Below are 17,916 nucleotides of genomic sequence, written 5' to 3'. Positions count from 1 at the left end.
CTATTCTATCAGTAATAGACAAAATTACAGAAAAAATAATTATTGATCAAATATCAGATTTTTTGGAAAAACATGAGATACTATCTGATACTCAATATGGCTTCCGGAAAGGCCGCAGCACCGTGGCCGCCCTCGAACGTTTCGCCGACCACATTAACCAATGTCTCGACTCTGGTAAACAGCTGATCGCATTGTTCATCGACTATAAAAAAGCATTCGACACTCTAGACCATACAACCCTTTTACAAGCATTGGACGAGTGTGGAATCCGCGGTCCAGTTAAGGAGTGGTTTAGGGAGTATTTATCCGGTAGAACGATGCAGACTATGGTGTGCGGCGAGACGGGCGAGGAGGCGGCCGTGACGCTCGGTGTTCCCACCGGATCGGTAGGCGGTCCCCACGGGTATATCATGCATGTCAATAGTGTGGCTAATGTTGTAAAAAAATGCAAAGAATTTATGTACGCCGATGATATGTGTATAATATTTGCGTCTAAAAATATCACAGAGGCTAAAAACAATGTACAACAAGATTTTGAAAATATCACTAAGTGGGCGCATGATAATGGAATTATACTTAACCTATCAAAAACTAAATGCATGCATATACGCTCACCCTATAATCGTTCGGCCAAAATGATACAGCTGCATGATATTGCTATCGTGGGTCACACATGTGAGTGCTTACATAACAATAAAATTAATTGTTCTTGTCGAACTATAGAATATGTTAACACATATAAATATTTAGGACTTTACGTTGATGTAAATTTTAGTTGGATAACGCATGTAAACGAAATCTGTAATAAACTTAGGTCATTATTAGGAAGATTCTATTATCTAAGCAAAATAGTCAGTAAACATACATTATTAGTTGTTTATCACGCTCTAGCTGAGTCATTAGTAAACTATGGTCTTATTGTTTATGGCCGTACTTTCAACACACATTTAAGTAACATTAAAAATTTACAAGTTAGACTCATTAAATATTTAGTAAGCAAAACAGAAAAACTTGAATGTAGCAAAAATTATGATTTATTATTTAAAAAATTTAATTTATTACCAGTACATAAAAAAGTTGAGTATTTAATAAGTATTGATCATTATTACGATAAAAACTATAAAGAAACAGTTACACATACGCATAATACTAGAAAAAATACTTGTGGAATGCTAGTCCAACCACAAATTACTAATTACTATGGTGAAAGGACGAACAAATATCTAATACCCAAAATTTTTAACAGACTTCTTTTGTTGAATCAAAATCCTAATGTTAGTGTTAACATGCTGAAAAAGAACTTAAAAACTATGTTATTAGAGGAACTATAATAAATATTGGTGTTACATTCATTACTTAAATGTGATTAATTCAAAAATTTTATATATGCCCCTGGATATATTGTCCGTCAAGGTCTTCATTAAATGTTTAATGAAGAGCTTTAATGAAGAGCTGTGTTTAATGAAGAGCTTGACAGACAAACCTATTATTAACTATTATTAACCTTCATATGAAGGTTAATAATAATTAAATGTCTCTGAGTATATGACGGTTAGATTCTAAAAACATTTTATTTGATTTTTTTGTGTTTATCGATTATGGTTGAAAATATAATATATTTTTGTTTATCTTTGCTTTGTTGTAACAGGATAACGAGATAAATAGATGCTGTTAATTATTTTTGTAATAATATGCGATTAGAAAACTTAAGAAATATAAATGTGTAAGTACTAAAATATTAGATTATAGAAATACGGTTTGAAGTTTATTATATAATTTAGTTTTAGTGATATAGATTAGTACTGATAAATTAACAAAATGTTAAGAGCGCGTACCTGCCAATAAACTTTTTAGTTTGGCGGGAAATTATTTTAAGCCACTTTTGTATTTTGGATTTGGAATAAACGTTTAAAAAAAAAAAAAAAAAGATGTTTTGACTGCAGCTGACTTGATGATGATGATGTTCTTATACTGGTGTTCGGCAAATCTGTGCTAAGTCCGGTTTTCATAGAGGGTGCATATGTAACACCTCCCCCCACAGTTCGGCGACTATTTCGAAAGTTTTGATAAAGTTGCCGTAATATCGCTGTGATCTACTGCTATTTCAGCAGGGTGCTGTCTTCTTTCTTCTAGAGGTATATGGGAGTTTTCTTCTACGTCGCGACTACTTCTGCGGAGGCTTCTTCGGTGCATATTATATTTGCATAGGATATATGATGCACATAGTATAACTGCAATCAATATTATATAAAATCCATTTTAGCATCTGAAGCAGTCTTTTTCGCCTTCTTTTTCAAATTCTTGTAATTTTGTTGCAGGCTCTCGACCTTGCGGAAATGACCAGTGGCGATACTATTAAATTCTTTTTCTACTGCCAACCAAGCTTTTTGTTGTAGGTTTGCTCCGTCTGTTTTCTTGTTTTCTTATTTTCTATGATATGTTTATATTTGGCAACTATTTCGCACAGTAGCAAATTGTCACTATTTGTGAAATTTGGGCCACGTAAACGTTTCTTCTCAATTTTTATCATCTTCCGTCTAATTTACCTATTTGCACAAAATATCACAAGTTCACAATCACAACACGTTCTATTTCTAGGCCATTGTCATTTGTCAAACCGCAAAACTTCAAAAGTCAACTGTTAAAACAATCCCGGCGTTCCACTTGACGATAAAAACGATCAAAATGCCTAAAATAAGAGGCATTTTGATCGTTTTTAACATCAAGTGGAACGCGGATAATGCGACAAAGAGCCAAGTGTCATTTCAAATCTGACATAAAGAGATAGCCTTTGAAGGCGCCGTTTGTTATATTTCTATGAATTGTTGCCGCATATAATTTATAACGCCATCTGTTGTTGTGTTTGTGCACTGTTATGACATTGGACGAGGTGTTATCGATCCTGTCCTATATATAATCCTCTCTTTCCCTCGATATCCGCTACGCGAGTTTGGCGCCACTTGCGCCAATAGTGAAGTTCGTCGCAAATCGTGGCCGCAGGACTGAAAGAGTGAAGTTTTTTCTGTTCCGCTTGAGCCGCGCTCCGCGCTCCGCACCGCGCTACGTTAAAAGCCGCGAATTTTCTATAACTGCTAAAAAAGGGGGCCCCCTATACATGTGACGCTGAAAATCCGCTGTTCCCATCCAAGGGAAGATCTCTAATTTGTTATATTGGTGTATTCATGCAGCAGCAGATATTAACTTGTGATGTGGTAACGATTCATAGTTTGTAAATTTTTTAAACCTAATACAGTCCACTAAATTCGCATACAAACCATTGGTCCATACGAGCCGCATAATATTCTTAATTTGTGCGTTATTTACCGCGTTTTTTAATTAAATTTATCCGCAAACTCGCTTTTTCTCGTATAATTTGTGTAAAACAAAATGGCGACGACACGAAGCCATGAGCACGCTGACGCTTCAGCAAAAATGGCAGGCGAACGGAACTTAAAACTCGCTGAAATTAAAGCCGCTGCGTATTTTCAACGTATGCAATCTGTTTTTGATTCGATTCCAATATCGACCGCGCCCACTAGAAGTTAGCAAGATTTTTTAACCAATTGCGTAACTATAGATAGTATCCGCGCCGAATTTATTTCCGCAATTAATAATAAAAATGAGTTAACTTTAATTCTTGACACTAACGCATCGCCTGATTTTCAGCAAATTTTCGCATTTGATGACTTGTATAATCGAGTCAAAATTGAAGTAGCCAACCGCTCCACCATAGAATCAAAAGAAAGCGTTATAAAATCGAATTGTTATCATGATAACGACAATAATTCTAAAATTAGATTGCCGCGATTAGAATTACCTTCTTTTAACGGGGACATTCAAAATTGGTCTATTTTTTATGAAAATTTCCACAACATAATACATAATAATAATACTTTGTCCAACTCAGAGAAAATGCAATATTTGCTTGGTAGATTAACGGGGCACGCGCTCGACTTAAGTAAAGGAATTTTACCTACGGGCGACAATTATTCATTATTATGGTCCGCACTTTGTGACAAATATAACGATAAACGTTCACTTGCAGTGTCTTATTTTAACCAACTTCTTAAATTACCAGTAATAAATACCGCAACTCCGGCCGCTTTGGAGGGTTTTGTAGATAAATACTCGACGCTTGTGTCCGCTTTAAAACAAATCGATATAACAAATTTAGCTGAGTTCATGTTTGTTCACTTAGGATTGAGATCGTTAGATTTAGAAACTGTTAAGTGTTTTGAAATGCATATTAGAGAAAACAAAGAATTCCCAACATCATCTGAATTAATTAAATTTATCAGAGACCAGTATCGCGTTCTAAGTCGCACCAATGTTAATAATATTGTAAAGTTTTCTAGCTCACAAAACAATAACAATACTAATTCTTACAAAACTCGCGCCGCGACACAGAATAAAACGTTTAAAACATTTGTCAACATTCAAAGTAGGTATGATTCACCGTCTCCATACGCATTTAATGAAACTAAATCATTAAAATGTAATTGTTGCAATGTTGATAAACACCAGTTGTATCAATGTCCTAAATTTACATCATTAAATCCCTTTGAACGTTATACGTACGCGAAAATTAATAAATTATGTTTTAATTGCCTTAGCCACCGTCATTCAATAGTAGATTGTAATTCTACTAAACGTTGTCGTTTTTGTTCGCGTAATCATCACTCGCTTATACATTTTTCGGATTCTACAAAACAAGCTTTCGCTAATACAATGACTCACGCTGAAGGTCATAACAATAATTTAAATACTCCCGCAAAACCTAATCATAACCGCAATGATAAACATATCGCAATGTTTTTCCGCTCGCCCGCAGCCGCAGCTCGCTATAATAGTTCGCTTCCGCGCGCCAGCGCTGGTGCCTACTCGCACGCTCTCCGAATAGAAGCACGCAACTCTCCCTCTTATTCTCCCGCATATGAGAATTCCGCTCCCCGCATAAATACACGCAGCAACGCTCCCTCTTATTCTCCCGCATATGAGAATTCCGCTCCCCGCGTAAGTACACGCAGCAACTCTCTCTCTTTAGGGCTTCGCCCTCACGCATACCCTCCCGCTCCCGCTTCTTATGAAGAACACGCTCCCCACGCATACGCACAAACCGCGCATATTGCAGACGCACCCGCGCATTTCCCGCCCGCACGCACTTCTAAAGGATAGGTTACACAGTGCGAGCAGCTGATATGACAGTAGACAGCTACTGTGCATGTGTACTCGTATGACAGTAGCTCGACTCGCCTCGCTCGGTCACACTATGCGAACTGCTGGCGTCGCAGGAAGACAGCTACTGCACCAGTGTACTCGCATAGTTCGTCTGTATCATGTCTCGTGCAATGTTGTCGCAAAATACACGTTTAATCACAGTGCATACCACTATAAAAGCAGTTACGAAAATACTTTGTGTTGAAATTGAAAGAGCTATACAAAAAAAGAAGAAGAGAAGTGTTTGGGTCAGGACTTGGCTGCAAAGAAAAGGGGCAACGAATTCAATATTTAAAGAGCTATATGATGAAGATCCCCGAGAATATAAAGCGGTTATGAGATTGACAACTGAACAAGTGGAAATACTTTTAAATTTGATTGCTCCAAAAATTCAACGTGATGATACACTAATGAGGGATGCGATACCTGCGAGGGTGAAGTTGGAAATAACCCTAGTATACCTTTCTTCTGGGATATCGTATAGACTGTTGTCGGTATTTTTCAGAGTTTCAAAAGCATCCATCATTAAAATAATACCAGAAGTGTGTGCTGCTATCAATGAAAGTCTAAAAGATTATATCAAAGTAAGTATTTTTTTTTTTATTCATAATCAAATTCACAATGGTTTTGTAAAGTTTTTGTACATATTAAACGTGAACTTTACATATTAATACTTAATAACTACAGTACTACATAGCTTAGTTCGTTATTTTTTAATATTAGAGATTGATATTGCTGCAGCAAGTACATCATTAGATTGGGGTATAGATTCAAATTGATCCAGCAGTGGCGCAGAGAATGCAGATGTTGTAGGTTCAACAGGTTGATAAGCTTCAGTAGCGACCTCTACAAGCTGGTAGGCTACAGGCTGTGGTGATAGCGTACATTCATTATGGAGTATAGATTGTGAAGATTGTTCCACTTGCATAGAGAGTGCAGACATTTCATAATTTACTGTAGGCTGTGGTGATGGCGTACATTCGGAACTGTAATTAGAAGGTGTGTACACAATTCTACCACAGAGGGCTCTCTTACGGTATCTAGAGAGTATCGCCTGTATTTCATCTGTCGCATCAATTCTATCAATCGAAGATAACTGTTTCAGCTGCAGTGCTACATGTCTTCCAATAACATCACATTCATCTTCTAATTCTCTTGTAATCGGGGCAGACACGTTTACTAAACTACTATTTAGTTCTTTGAGTTCATTTACGGCTGCTTGAATGTCAGACCGTTCTGATGATAATTTCGTCTTTAACTTTAGAGTTTTTGGTGGCTTTACCACTTTTATATGAGCAGCTTTGTTGCTATTGTCACTAGCATCAAGGTCCACGTTATTCGTGGCCTCCTCGCTTCCTGACGCTGATGCGACGTTGCTTCCTGACGTTGATGGATGATATGGTTCCTGAAATTAACATTACTCTTTTATTTTTCAGATACCGAATGTGAAAGAATGGCAAGATATCCAAATAGGATTCGCTTCGAGGTGGAATTTCCCTAATTGTTGTGGCTCTATCGATGGGAAGCATATAACAATTCAAGCACCACCAAATTGTGGCAGTGAATATTATAACTACAAAGGAACAAATAGTATAGTGCTCATGGCTGTTGTGGATCACGATTATACTTTCAGATATGTAGATATAGGCTCATATGGTCGTAACGCAGATGGTGGGGTATTCCAAAACTGCTCTTTGTATCCTTATCTAGAAAACAATTTATTGTTGCCTGAAAATGGTATTCTAGTTGGAGATGATGCCTTCCCTTTAAAACCGTATTTACTAAAGCCCTACAAAAATACATTGACCACCGCCGAAAAGATTTTTAATTATAGGTTGAGCAGAGCAAGAAGGATTGTGGAGAATGGGTTCGGCATTCTAGCATCTCGTTTTCGTGTTTTGGGAAAGCCAATTCAAGTTACAGAGGAAACTACGATAAAGATCGTCTTATGTGCTTGTACATTACACAACTGGTTACGTACTACTGCATCAAATACTTATACACCACCAGGAACTACAGATTATGAAGACATCATAAACTTTTAAATCATTCAGGGCCAGTGGAGGTCCGAAACTAATGAATTACCGAGTATTCGTCGCTCGAGAATTAATAATAGATCGAAATTAATAGCAGAGAAAATGCGTGATAAATATAAAAATTATTTCAATGACGACGGAGCAGTTGCATGGCAAAATTATATGATTAGGTAATTATAATTACCTAGTAGTTATTAGAATATAAAAGGGAAGAGAAAAATAAAGGATAGTAAATTTTGTGGACCCTGACTGGTTTGGAATGTGCCTTGTGCCTTTGTAATTATAATTTGTAATAAAATACTTACCAAATTACTTGATGTTTCCTTTTCTTTAAGATTAATTATTTTCATAATATAATCCATAGAATCGAACCATTTGATAGATGGTTTATAGATCTCATCAGTGCCAGATCCACTTTTTTTGCTCTTTTCAATTTTCAATAACTCCTGGTTATACGTTGAGCGTAAATTTTTGATTTTTTTTGTAACTTCATTCATGTTTTGTAAATTGCATTCCAAGCGGATGTGTTCTAACGACGCTTTACGCAAATCTCTGTTCTTGTAATTAGGATCCAAACAATTCCATAAGTTCGTTTGATTCTTGTATAGCTCCACGAACTTTATATTTTGATCGGATGTCCACCTTTCCGCCATTTTGATGTCAACGCAAGAAACCTACAAAAACACTGCACCGGCGGCGTGGGCCCGAGCGTACGAGCTACTGTCATTTCGCGAAATCATGCGAGTTGACGACCGAGCGACGTGCGTGTGGCGTGGTGGGGGAAGGCCAGTTGCGAGTAAAAACAAAAAATGTTGAAGTAACTCGCTTGCGAGCAACTGTCCCACTCGCACATAACAGTTACTCGTATGATGCGGTCACACAGTGCGAGCTATTGCACCTCAGTAACTGACACGGTCAGCTCGCATGCTAGCTCGCACCGTGTAACCTAGGCTTAAGTCAGAGGATGTGCAACAAATTAATTTCGCTTCCGCACGAGACAATCAAAATATTTCGCTTTGTGTTACGAATACGCACTCGGAGGTCGTTGACCCTTCGCATAACATTTACAATAATTGTCAAACTGTACTTTTAGGTACAGCGGTATGCTACGCCCAACAGTTTGATACGAAAAAATTAATACCTATTCGTGTTTTAATAGATTCTGGTTCTATGAAAGATATAATTACGCGTGAATGTTGTGATCGCTTAAATTTACCGCTATTTTCCGCTCAAAACGCTCAAGTTTCTGGTTTAGGTGATGTTGTGAATAACCCCTGCGGGTTAACAAATTTAAAATTAATTTCTCGCTTAAATGATGAGATTCGGTTTGATATACAGCCTTACGTGGTTGATAGAATTACTAGTGAATTGCCCTCATGTAAAGTTGACATTTCTTCGCTATCTTATTTAAAGGATTTGCCGCTCGCAGATAATTACGATCGATATCCAGCCCGGTACGATTGATATGATACTCGGTTGTGAAGTATTCGCTCGCATATTGTTACAACGTAAGTTTTCTCGCGGTTCAAATGAACCTATCGCTATACAAACTACACTCGGTTTTTTGATTTTAGGCAAAGCTCAGACCGCGTCAACTGACGATCGCGCTCAAACTTTCTTTTGTAATTTTAATTGTACGTTTGAAAATTGTATTTCCCGTTTCTTTGATACGGAAGAATTACCTAGTGATAATTATTTAACTCCCGCTGAACAAGAATGTGAAAATATTTTCGAACAGACTACGTCGCGAGATAGTAATGGTAGGTACTCGGTCGCGCTACCATTTAAGGCTGACCCCGCGTCGCTAGGAGAGTCTAGGCATATCGCCGAGCGCCGCTTTTTATCTCTCGAACGCCGTTTGTCAGTAAATCCGCTAGTTAAACGTGAGTACGATAAAATAATAAATGAGTATATAGAAAAGGGTTATATTACAATTGTAAATAACAACGCTTAATTCGAATCAATATTATGTAATTCCGCATCACGCTGTAGTCAGAGGAGATAAATTAACAACAAAAGTTCGAATGGTTTTAAATGCTAGTATGAAAACATCCTCAGGTATTTCGTTAAATGATATTTTACACACGGGAAGAAATTTACAATCGGATTTGTTTCGAATTATTTTAAATTTCCGACTGTTTCCGGTCGCGGTAAGCGCTGATATTCGACAAATGTTTTTACAAGTGACAGTTAAAGAGTCCTTTCGACAATATCAAAGAATTTTGTATAGATTTAACTCGAATGAGCCTATTCAATTGTATCAGTTTAATAGAGTAACCTTTGGTATGACATGTAGTCCGTACTTAGCCATGCGCGTGATACGTCAACTTATGAACGATGAACGTTCACAATTTCCTATTGCGGTTGCAGCCTTAGAAAAGGACGCAATATATACAGATGATGTTGCCCTGAGTTTTAGAAATAGGTACCGCTGAAGCTATAACCGCGTCAAAACAGCTGATTGATTTGTTCGCCGCCAGCGGATTTGACTTAGTCAAATTCGCTAGTAATTCATCAAATTTTCTTAGTGCTATGCTTTCTGAGGCTAGAGTGACCGATTTAATTGATATAGGTTCAGACGGAAACCTTAAAATATTAGGCCTACAGTGGTCGCCCGCTTCAGTAGCTCTACCATGAGTTTAAAGCTATAGTATTTAACGATACTCGATACCGTCTCACGTAAATTTTTAGTATGGAAAATTTTACAGCGCCTCTAGCGGTCACTTGTGGAACTAAAATCGCTACCATGAGTTTACAATAAATACGTATCGAATAAAAACTCGCTAGCGACTAATGTTTTAAGCAGTTTCTCATGTGAATCGGTACCATGAGTAAACAATTTGACAGGTGGTATCGTAAAATACTGTTACTACAATAGTAAAATAACTCACTAGCCTTTTGTAGGGTGAAAGTGTTTAGTGTTGTGAAGAGTTTCATACAAAAGAATAATAGGGTAAGTTCGCCCTTTCGCGTCCATAGACCAATTCGCGTCCATTTTGCGGATCTTCCTTTTTAAAATCCCGAAAATAAGTAAACTAACACACCAATCAAACGAAAAGTCATTCCCGCTAATACGTCAATGTATACGAGGTACGCACACATGGACAAAAGGTCCGTGCGCCAAACCAAAACCGTTTAGAAGAAATAGTTAGCCTCGGCTGTTCAACAAGGGAGCATGTGCGCGCGCTCGCGCGACAAAAAAAATAGTGTGCAGCGGCGCGTTCGATGGTAAGTTTTTTATTGTTTTAAGTGAAAATTAGGTTACATAGTTGTTTGTAGACTATTATAATGTAAAAAGGAATAATATTTATTATGAATTTGCTTATGTTTTTTATATTTAACGACTGAAATAAGGTGGACGCGAATTACTACATCGAATTCACAAAATTTCTACTTTGCGTCCACCTGTGGACGCAAACTATACCTACAGGGGATGATACATAAACCAAATTGCGTCCACTATTTTCGTTAAATATTTGCATGTTGACTTGCATGTGAAAATAATAATTATGAAATGTATTGTTTATTATTATATTATTGTATATTTTTTATTAAAAATACGTTTAAAAATTGTATTTTTAAATAAAATGAGTTCTTTTATTCTTTTTTTTCTATTTAAGATGAGTTCTTCGGAGAAAAGAAAGAAGAAGGAAAGGAGAACATACACAGAAGACGATTTAAAGAAAGCGTTAAATGAAATTCGAGAGAAGAATAAATCGGTAAGACAAATATGTAAAGAATATGCTATTCCCACAGAGATGTGAATTATTTGAAATACATGTATTTGAAATGCAAATACAAAATGCAAAATACCTATTTTTATTTTATATTTGAAATACCTTTTTTCTAAATGTATTTTGTATTTTATTTGAAATACTTTTTATAAATGTATTTTGTATTTACAAAATACAAAATAGTTTTGTCACATTTTTAATTCATTTTTCCAAATTACTGAACGCACTGATTGATCGTAGTCATTCGAAGTGTTGTCATTGCGGCCCGTGCGAGCCACAAAAAAAAACATTGCGCGTCAGTCAACTGTCAAACTAACGTCAAGTGTCAACAAACTAGCTTCAAATGAGGTCCAAGCAAAGTCGTGTTCGTGTGTTGATTATTACTTTTCTGTGTGATTTTGCTCAGTTTTCTTCGCTTGCTAGATATTATAGTAATAAATAAAATGTAAGTGATACATTACTATAAATATTTTGTAACTAAGCATCAAGTATTAAACGCAGCTATGGACCTAGTTGCCGTGCCGTGTTGCTATGATGCCGTGTCCAAGGGATTCATTTTTATATGTATATTGTAATTTGTAGGTATAGACAGTACATAAGTAAGTGATAAGTGATAATATTATACTTAAAACCTCTTACTTTTTTCAGGGACAAGAACATTCCATTCATATTAAAACACTTCTTCAAAGACATTATAAATGAACCTGGAAGTGATGTAAATGTATCTGGAACTTGCAAAAAGTGTTCGAAAACACTGAAAGGAAGTTTGAATTCTACATCCAACTTTTTGAACCATTTAAAAGTAAGTAAAACTTAAAGTTTTAATTGAATTTTAATTTGTTAAACAAATAATTCGATTTCAAAACTGATTATCTTATGAAATAATTTAATCGCAGATATTCTATTTTTTAACCTATTTATTATACTTTTGCAGAGAAAAGGACATGCTGATGTATTAGCAGAGTATGAAAAACTCAAAGTCCAAAATAACAGGAAGAGAAAAGATGTTGGTGATGCTGGTGAGGGATGCAGTTCATCTAAAATATTGAAACAATCCACTCTTCCAGCCATGTTACCAAAGTCAGTTCATTTCGACAAGTTACTTGTGAATTTTTTAGTGGATACCATGTCACCTATATCAATTGTAGAAAATGAATCCTTCAAGGCTCTAATTGAAGGTGCACAGCAATTAAGTGTTCCACCGAAAATAATGTGCAGGAAAACATGTAACAAAAAAATTGCAGAACAATACACAGAATATATAGAAAATACAAAACAACAAATGAGAAATGTTGACTTTATATGCACAACAGCTGATATATGAGTCATATAAAAGCAAAGGCAGCAACATCCATTTTTTTTAGAATTGCAACTTTGAATGCAGTCTAACAGTCTAATATCATCTGCATACAATCAATATAATAGTTCCTTACAAAACCAGCAACAAACCCTATAAAATCATCATTTTAGTTAAAGGTTAGTAGCAAAAACAGCAATATCCCACGTTGTTCACTGCAAAAACAGCATCTTCCCTCTCGACCAATCAGATGCCCGCATTACGCATGATTCAATATGGCGAATTTGTTTATCAGTTGCTCGTGCGTGTAATTTGGATCAGTGATTTAAAATAGAAGAAGTATTGTTTTATCCATAATTATTGAAATAATAGCAAGATGGACTCTTACCCTTCACCTGTGAATAATAATTCCAGTAGAAAAAGAAATGCTGAACCCGGAAAATGGAAGCGAAATTTGGCCAAAAGACAGAGGTAAGTAAAGTGTGACTACGAAAGTTTGATATTTGAGTTTTTATCCGGCCATGTTTTTCACTTGTATGGATACAACTTGATAAAAAAAATCTGTTTACAAGTAATTTCACAGATTTTTAGGTATGTGTATAACGTATTTAAACGTATTGACGCTAAAAAAAATCGTTTCTTCGGTATCGTAACCCGAGTCCGTTTTGCTAAAAAAAGTTATAAAAACTTTTTCGTGTAAAAACGGAAAAATAGTAATTTTAAACTTTTGATCGTTTGATTAGGCACAGCGATACTAAAGGAACGGTTTTAAGATTTTGCATTAATTTCTAAATGTTCATGTAGATAGCAAAATTCTTATGCATGGGTGTTTACACACGGCGCCGCAGCGGCAGCGGCACCGCCGCCGCGGCGGTGCCGCTGCATTACTCATCCTTATATTTCTATGGGCCCTTACACACGGCGCCGCAGCGGCACGGCGGCACGGCATCGCCGTGTGTAAGGGCCCATAGAAATATAAGGATGAGTAATGCAGCGGCGCCGTCGAGGTGGCGGTGCCGCTGCCGCTGCGGCGCGTGTGTAAACACCCTTATGTGCCCAAGACAGAAAGGTGTGTACTGAATTGGGAGGCCAGCAGTGGGACACGGCAACTGAAGCTATAAAAAACTGTCTGCCTAATTATTTGTATATTTTGTTCTAGGTATTCTGCCAAAACTCTGCCAAAAAGATTGATGTGTACCCACAAGAAAACATTCAAATGTATGTCTCTAAAAATGAGTGACGTTAAAGATTTCTTTGAAAGTTTTTATGCACAGCCAGATAAACAGAAGCAAGATGCTATGCTACTAAAACATTGCACGCCTATTACCGTCAAGCGTCGCCGTTGTACTAACTCAAGCAAAGCGAAACAAAGATTTCAAACCAAGTTTTACATTTATAGTAAATCGGAAAATAAGAAGGTACAAGTTTGTCAACGCTATTTTTTGACAATTTTGCAAATAACGAAGTACAGAGTCCAAAGAATTATGAAAGAATATTACGACACTGGAAATCTTTTAACTGAAAACAGAGGAGGCGATCGCGTTTCTATGAAATATACAGCAAAACGAGAAGCAATCATGAGCTTCATTAATAAGATCCCATGCGAAGAACCCCACTACTGTCGAGGAAACACAAAAAGGTACTATCTTTCTTCGGAGTTATCAATCAACAAATTATGGAAGATGTATAATTCTGAAGCTGTCGATGACTTAAAAGTCAAAAAATCATATTTTCGACGTATTTTTAACACAAAATATAATCTTTCATTTGGAACTCCAAGAACGGATGTATGTGCTACTTGCTTAAGATTTTCTGAAGAAATGAAACGAGAAAAAGACGACAAAGTACGCGTCGACTTAATGACGGCGCAAAGAGTACACAAATTAAAAGCGAAGGCGTTTTTCGAAAAAGTGAAAGAAGAAAACACAGACTTTATAACGTTTTCTTTTGACTGCGAAAAAAATTTAAATTTGCTCAAAGTTCCAGACCAGGTAGCATATTACCTGAGAAATGTTTACCTATACAATTTCACTATCACAGTTGGCTCATCAAAAAGTAAATTGCTTCCTGAGAATGTGTTCGCATACTGCTGGACTGAGGAAAAATATCCCAAGGCTGCAAATGAAATAGCTTCAGCATTATATCATAGGCTGCAAAATACGGACTTTAGTACAGTGACAAAAGTCAGACTCATTTCAGATGGCTGTGCCGGTCAAAACAAAAACACCATCATGCTAGCTATGTTGTCGAAGTGGTTAACTGAAGCACCACAAAATGTCAAAGAAGTGGAATTCGTATTTCCCGTTGTAGGACATTCTTACATACCGCCAGACAGAGTTTTCGCTCAAATTGAGAAAGAAGTCAGAAAACATGAAGTCATAAACGGCCCTCAAAAGTACTTGGAGGTTATATCAGGGTTCAGCACTGTTAATAAATTAGGAGCAGAATGTGAAGTTCTCGATTGGAAGACAGCTTCACAAGAAGTCTTTAAACCAGTAGGTAAATGGCACTTTCAATTTAAATTATGCAAACGTTTTGTTTTAAGACGTTCTATAAGAGGCCAGAATGTTTTAATTGGTGGACATCTGCACTACAAAACTGATGACGGAATTTGCAAAAATGTTTGCAAAAAAGGAAAGTTAAGTTCCATGATAAATCCTTCAAAAATAAATCCAACATGTAGGTTAACTGACGCAAAGAGAAAAGACACTTTAACACTGTTAAAAAGTCATTGGGGCAACAACTGGGAGCAAAACCATGAATTAATATTTTTTAAAACTCTTTTACAAGAAGCTGAAACCACTGAAGGCAGCGAAGAGTTCTGTGAACTACAGGAAGTAGATATAGGCGACATGCGTGTGTGATTTTTTAAAATTAATTATAAGTGTTAAATATTTACGCATTAATAAAAATAGAAACTTAAACAATATCTTTTTGTTCTACTAGCTGTACCGGCAAACATTGTTTTGCCATATAATGTATTTCGCCCATTTCATGAAAATAGATTAAGTAGTTTAGGCGAAAATCATAAAAGTTTATTGTGCGGGAACCGTACATTTTCCGGGACAAAAAGTATCCCTTGTCCTTTCCCGAGGCTCAAAGTATCTCCATACCAAAATTCATCAAAATCGATTTAATGGTTTACGCGCAAATCATAAAAGTATATTTTGCAGTAACCGTACATTTTTCCAGGACAAAATGTATCCTTTGTTCTTTTTTGGGACTCAAAATATCTCTATACCAAATTTCAGCAACATCGGTCAGGCCATTTACTCGTGATGTGGTGACCAAGGGCTTTATGGATTCATTTTTAACACGCTTTTATTAACTTCACCTGTATGTGAGCTTGTTTGCTTGCTTGTATGTAACTCTCTTTTGCGCGCCTGCTGCCTTCCTTTTAAGAATATTGAACTAAAAAGTTAAAAATAAATATAGTTTAAAAAAACTAAAAAAACACGCTTTTAAAGAATATCGAACTAAAAAGTTGAAAATAAATTTAAATAATTGAGGGAAAAGCGTGGGGCGCTTTGTGCCATAATTTTCGTATATCGAGCACCCCACGCTTTTCCCTCAATTATTTAAATTTATTTTAAACTTTTTAGTTCGATATTCTTTAAAAGCGTGTTTTTTTAGTTTTTTTAAACTATATTTATTATTTATATACATTACTTTAACATTCCTATTTATTTCAAAAGTATCAAGATTATTTACGTTTATTGCATTCAAAAATAAGTTACTGCAAAAATAGCAACATCCTAACCATATTGGTGCAAAAGCAGCAATATCCAATTATTGGTAGCAAAAACAGCATCATCCGAAATTGATTTGTATTTTTGAGGATTGTCTTGGTTTATATTGAAGTTATTTTTTAATTTTCATAATTCTAAGATAATTTTACAACTATAGACAAACGTAAGCTGTGCACAATAATTGTAATATGCGACCTAAACAAAAAAAAAGGTTACTCACATTTCAAACAAACTGGATGTTGCTGCCTTTGCTTTTATATGACTCATATGGTCATCATCCAAGAGAAGCTATCTAGGCGTAACTGCTCATTGGATTGATTGTGATAAATTTAATCGGAAAAGTGTAACTTTGGCTTGCAGAAGATTTAAGGGAACACATAGTTATGATAAAGTAGCTGAGCTGATTGCAGAGATCCATTCTGAATTTGATTTGAAACTGTCAAAAATAGTAAAGACTATTACGGACAATGGATCAAATATGGTCAAAGCGTAAATAGAATATATGGACAAGATTCAGGTACAGGAATAACTGAAGGATCTCTCATCCAAAATATTAATGTAATGCATGATAATATTGACGATGGAGATGATGATAATGTGTTAACCCTAACACAATTTCCGGAGGCATTTGAAGAATTTGAAGAGTTGCAACTGCCTAAACATGAAAGGTGTGCCACACACACATTACATTTAATAGCTTCACAAGATATGGATAAGGCTAGATCGCAAAGTAATTCATACAAAAAAATTTATGATGCAGCTATGGCAAAATGTCGAGCAGTATGGAATCGAGGTCTCCTAAAGCCTGTGAAATATATCTAGAATCGACTGAAAAATCCCCTACTTCTCCATGTCCAACCAGATGGAACTCATACTATAATTGCATTCAAGATCTATTGGCAGTTAAGGGTACCCTAAATGAAACTTTAAAGAAACTGGGATTGACCACTTTTAAAGAAATTGAAATTCAATTTCTGATTGAGTATGTAAGCTGTTCAAAGCCTATTGCTGATGGCATCAGAAGTTTAGAAGGAGACAAAGATACTTACTATGGATGTCTTATACCAGAACTGATGAGAATGCAAATAATTCTAAGCACTTTGAAAATGGATAACCTTACATATTGTGATGTATTGATAGATGTTATTAAAGAAAGTCTCAATAGGCGTTTTGAGATGTTTTATAAATTAGAAGCGCCAAAAGCAAAAGATGGCATAATAGCAGCAGTATCTTATCCTTTTTTCAAAATGAAATGGGTGCCAAAAGCCAACAGAAAATACATCAAGGAAGTATTTGTTTCAGAAGTTAGAAAGATAAAACAAGAAAACGAAAAGAGTTCCCAAGTCCAACATACTGACTCTGATAAAGAGAAGGAAAGGGCAGAATCTTATTATATGTTTCTTGAAGACTCATCTAACTCTTCAACAGCCAGTAATAATGTTAATACTACAATAGATCTGGATCTGGAAACACTACAATATTTAAAAGATGAAGACAATACCTTAGAATCCTTGAACAGGTATCCAAATGTAAAAAAACTCTTCCTTAAATATAATACCTGCTTACCGAGTTCTGCCCCTGTTGAACGACTATTTTCTTTTGGTGGAATGATAATGAGGCCCCATAGGCGGAACATGAAAGATGAACTCTTTGAACAAATTGTAGTTTTAAAATCTGGGAAATAAAATATATAAGTGCTTATGCTTAACAAGGTATTTTATTTTCAAAACCTATTTTGAAAATACGTATTTTGCATTTTGTATTTAAATACTTTTATTTAAAACTATTTTGTATTTATATTTGAAATAGTCCTAACAACTATGCATTTGCATTTTGTATTTAAATACTTTTCCTAAACTATTTTTCACATCTCTGTATTCCCA

At 35.8% G+C, this 17,916-nt stretch overlaps 1 protein-coding gene and 1 pseudogene across 1 annotated transcript; one reads left to right on the top strand and one right to left on the bottom strand.

Moving 5' to 3' along the window:
- Positions 1-7,978, bottom strand: part of LOC121736240 — a 53,817-nt pseudogene extending 45,839 nt beyond the window's left edge.
- A 4,497-nt stretch (positions 7,979-12,475) lies between these two features.
- On the top strand, positions 12,476-15,176 carry LOC121735743. The gene is made up of 2 exons (XM_042126659.1): positions 12,476-12,755; positions 13,444-15,176. Exons 1-2 carry the CDS (start codon positions 12,661-12,663, stop codon positions 15,146-15,148), a joined length of 1,800 nt encoding a protein of 599 aa, XP_041982593.1. The 5' UTR covers positions 12,476-12,660; the 3' UTR covers positions 15,149-15,176.
- Positions 15,177-17,916: the final 2,740 nt, after the last annotated feature.

Source organism: Aricia agestis, chromosome 18 (assembly GCF_905147365.1).
Source record: "Aricia agestis chromosome 18, ilAriAges1.1, whole genome shotgun sequence".
Lineage (NCBI taxonomy): Eukaryota > Metazoa > Arthropoda > Insecta > Lepidoptera > Lycaenidae > Aricia > Aricia agestis.
Note: the sequence above shows the minus strand (reverse complement) of the source record. Positions and strands in the feature narration are given on the sequence as shown.

What these genes read in the sequence shown, in the direction of transcription:
- LOC121735743 (XM_042126659.1), top strand. Translation starts at nt 12,661, where the DNA reads ATGGACTCTTACCCTTCACCTGTGAATAATAATTCCAGTAGAAAAAGA. An exon ending in AATTTGGCCAAAAGACAGAG is followed by an intron (nt 12,756 to 13,443) that starts GTAAGTAAAGTG and finishes ATTTTGTTCTAG; the next exon opens with GTATTCTGCCAAAACTCTGC.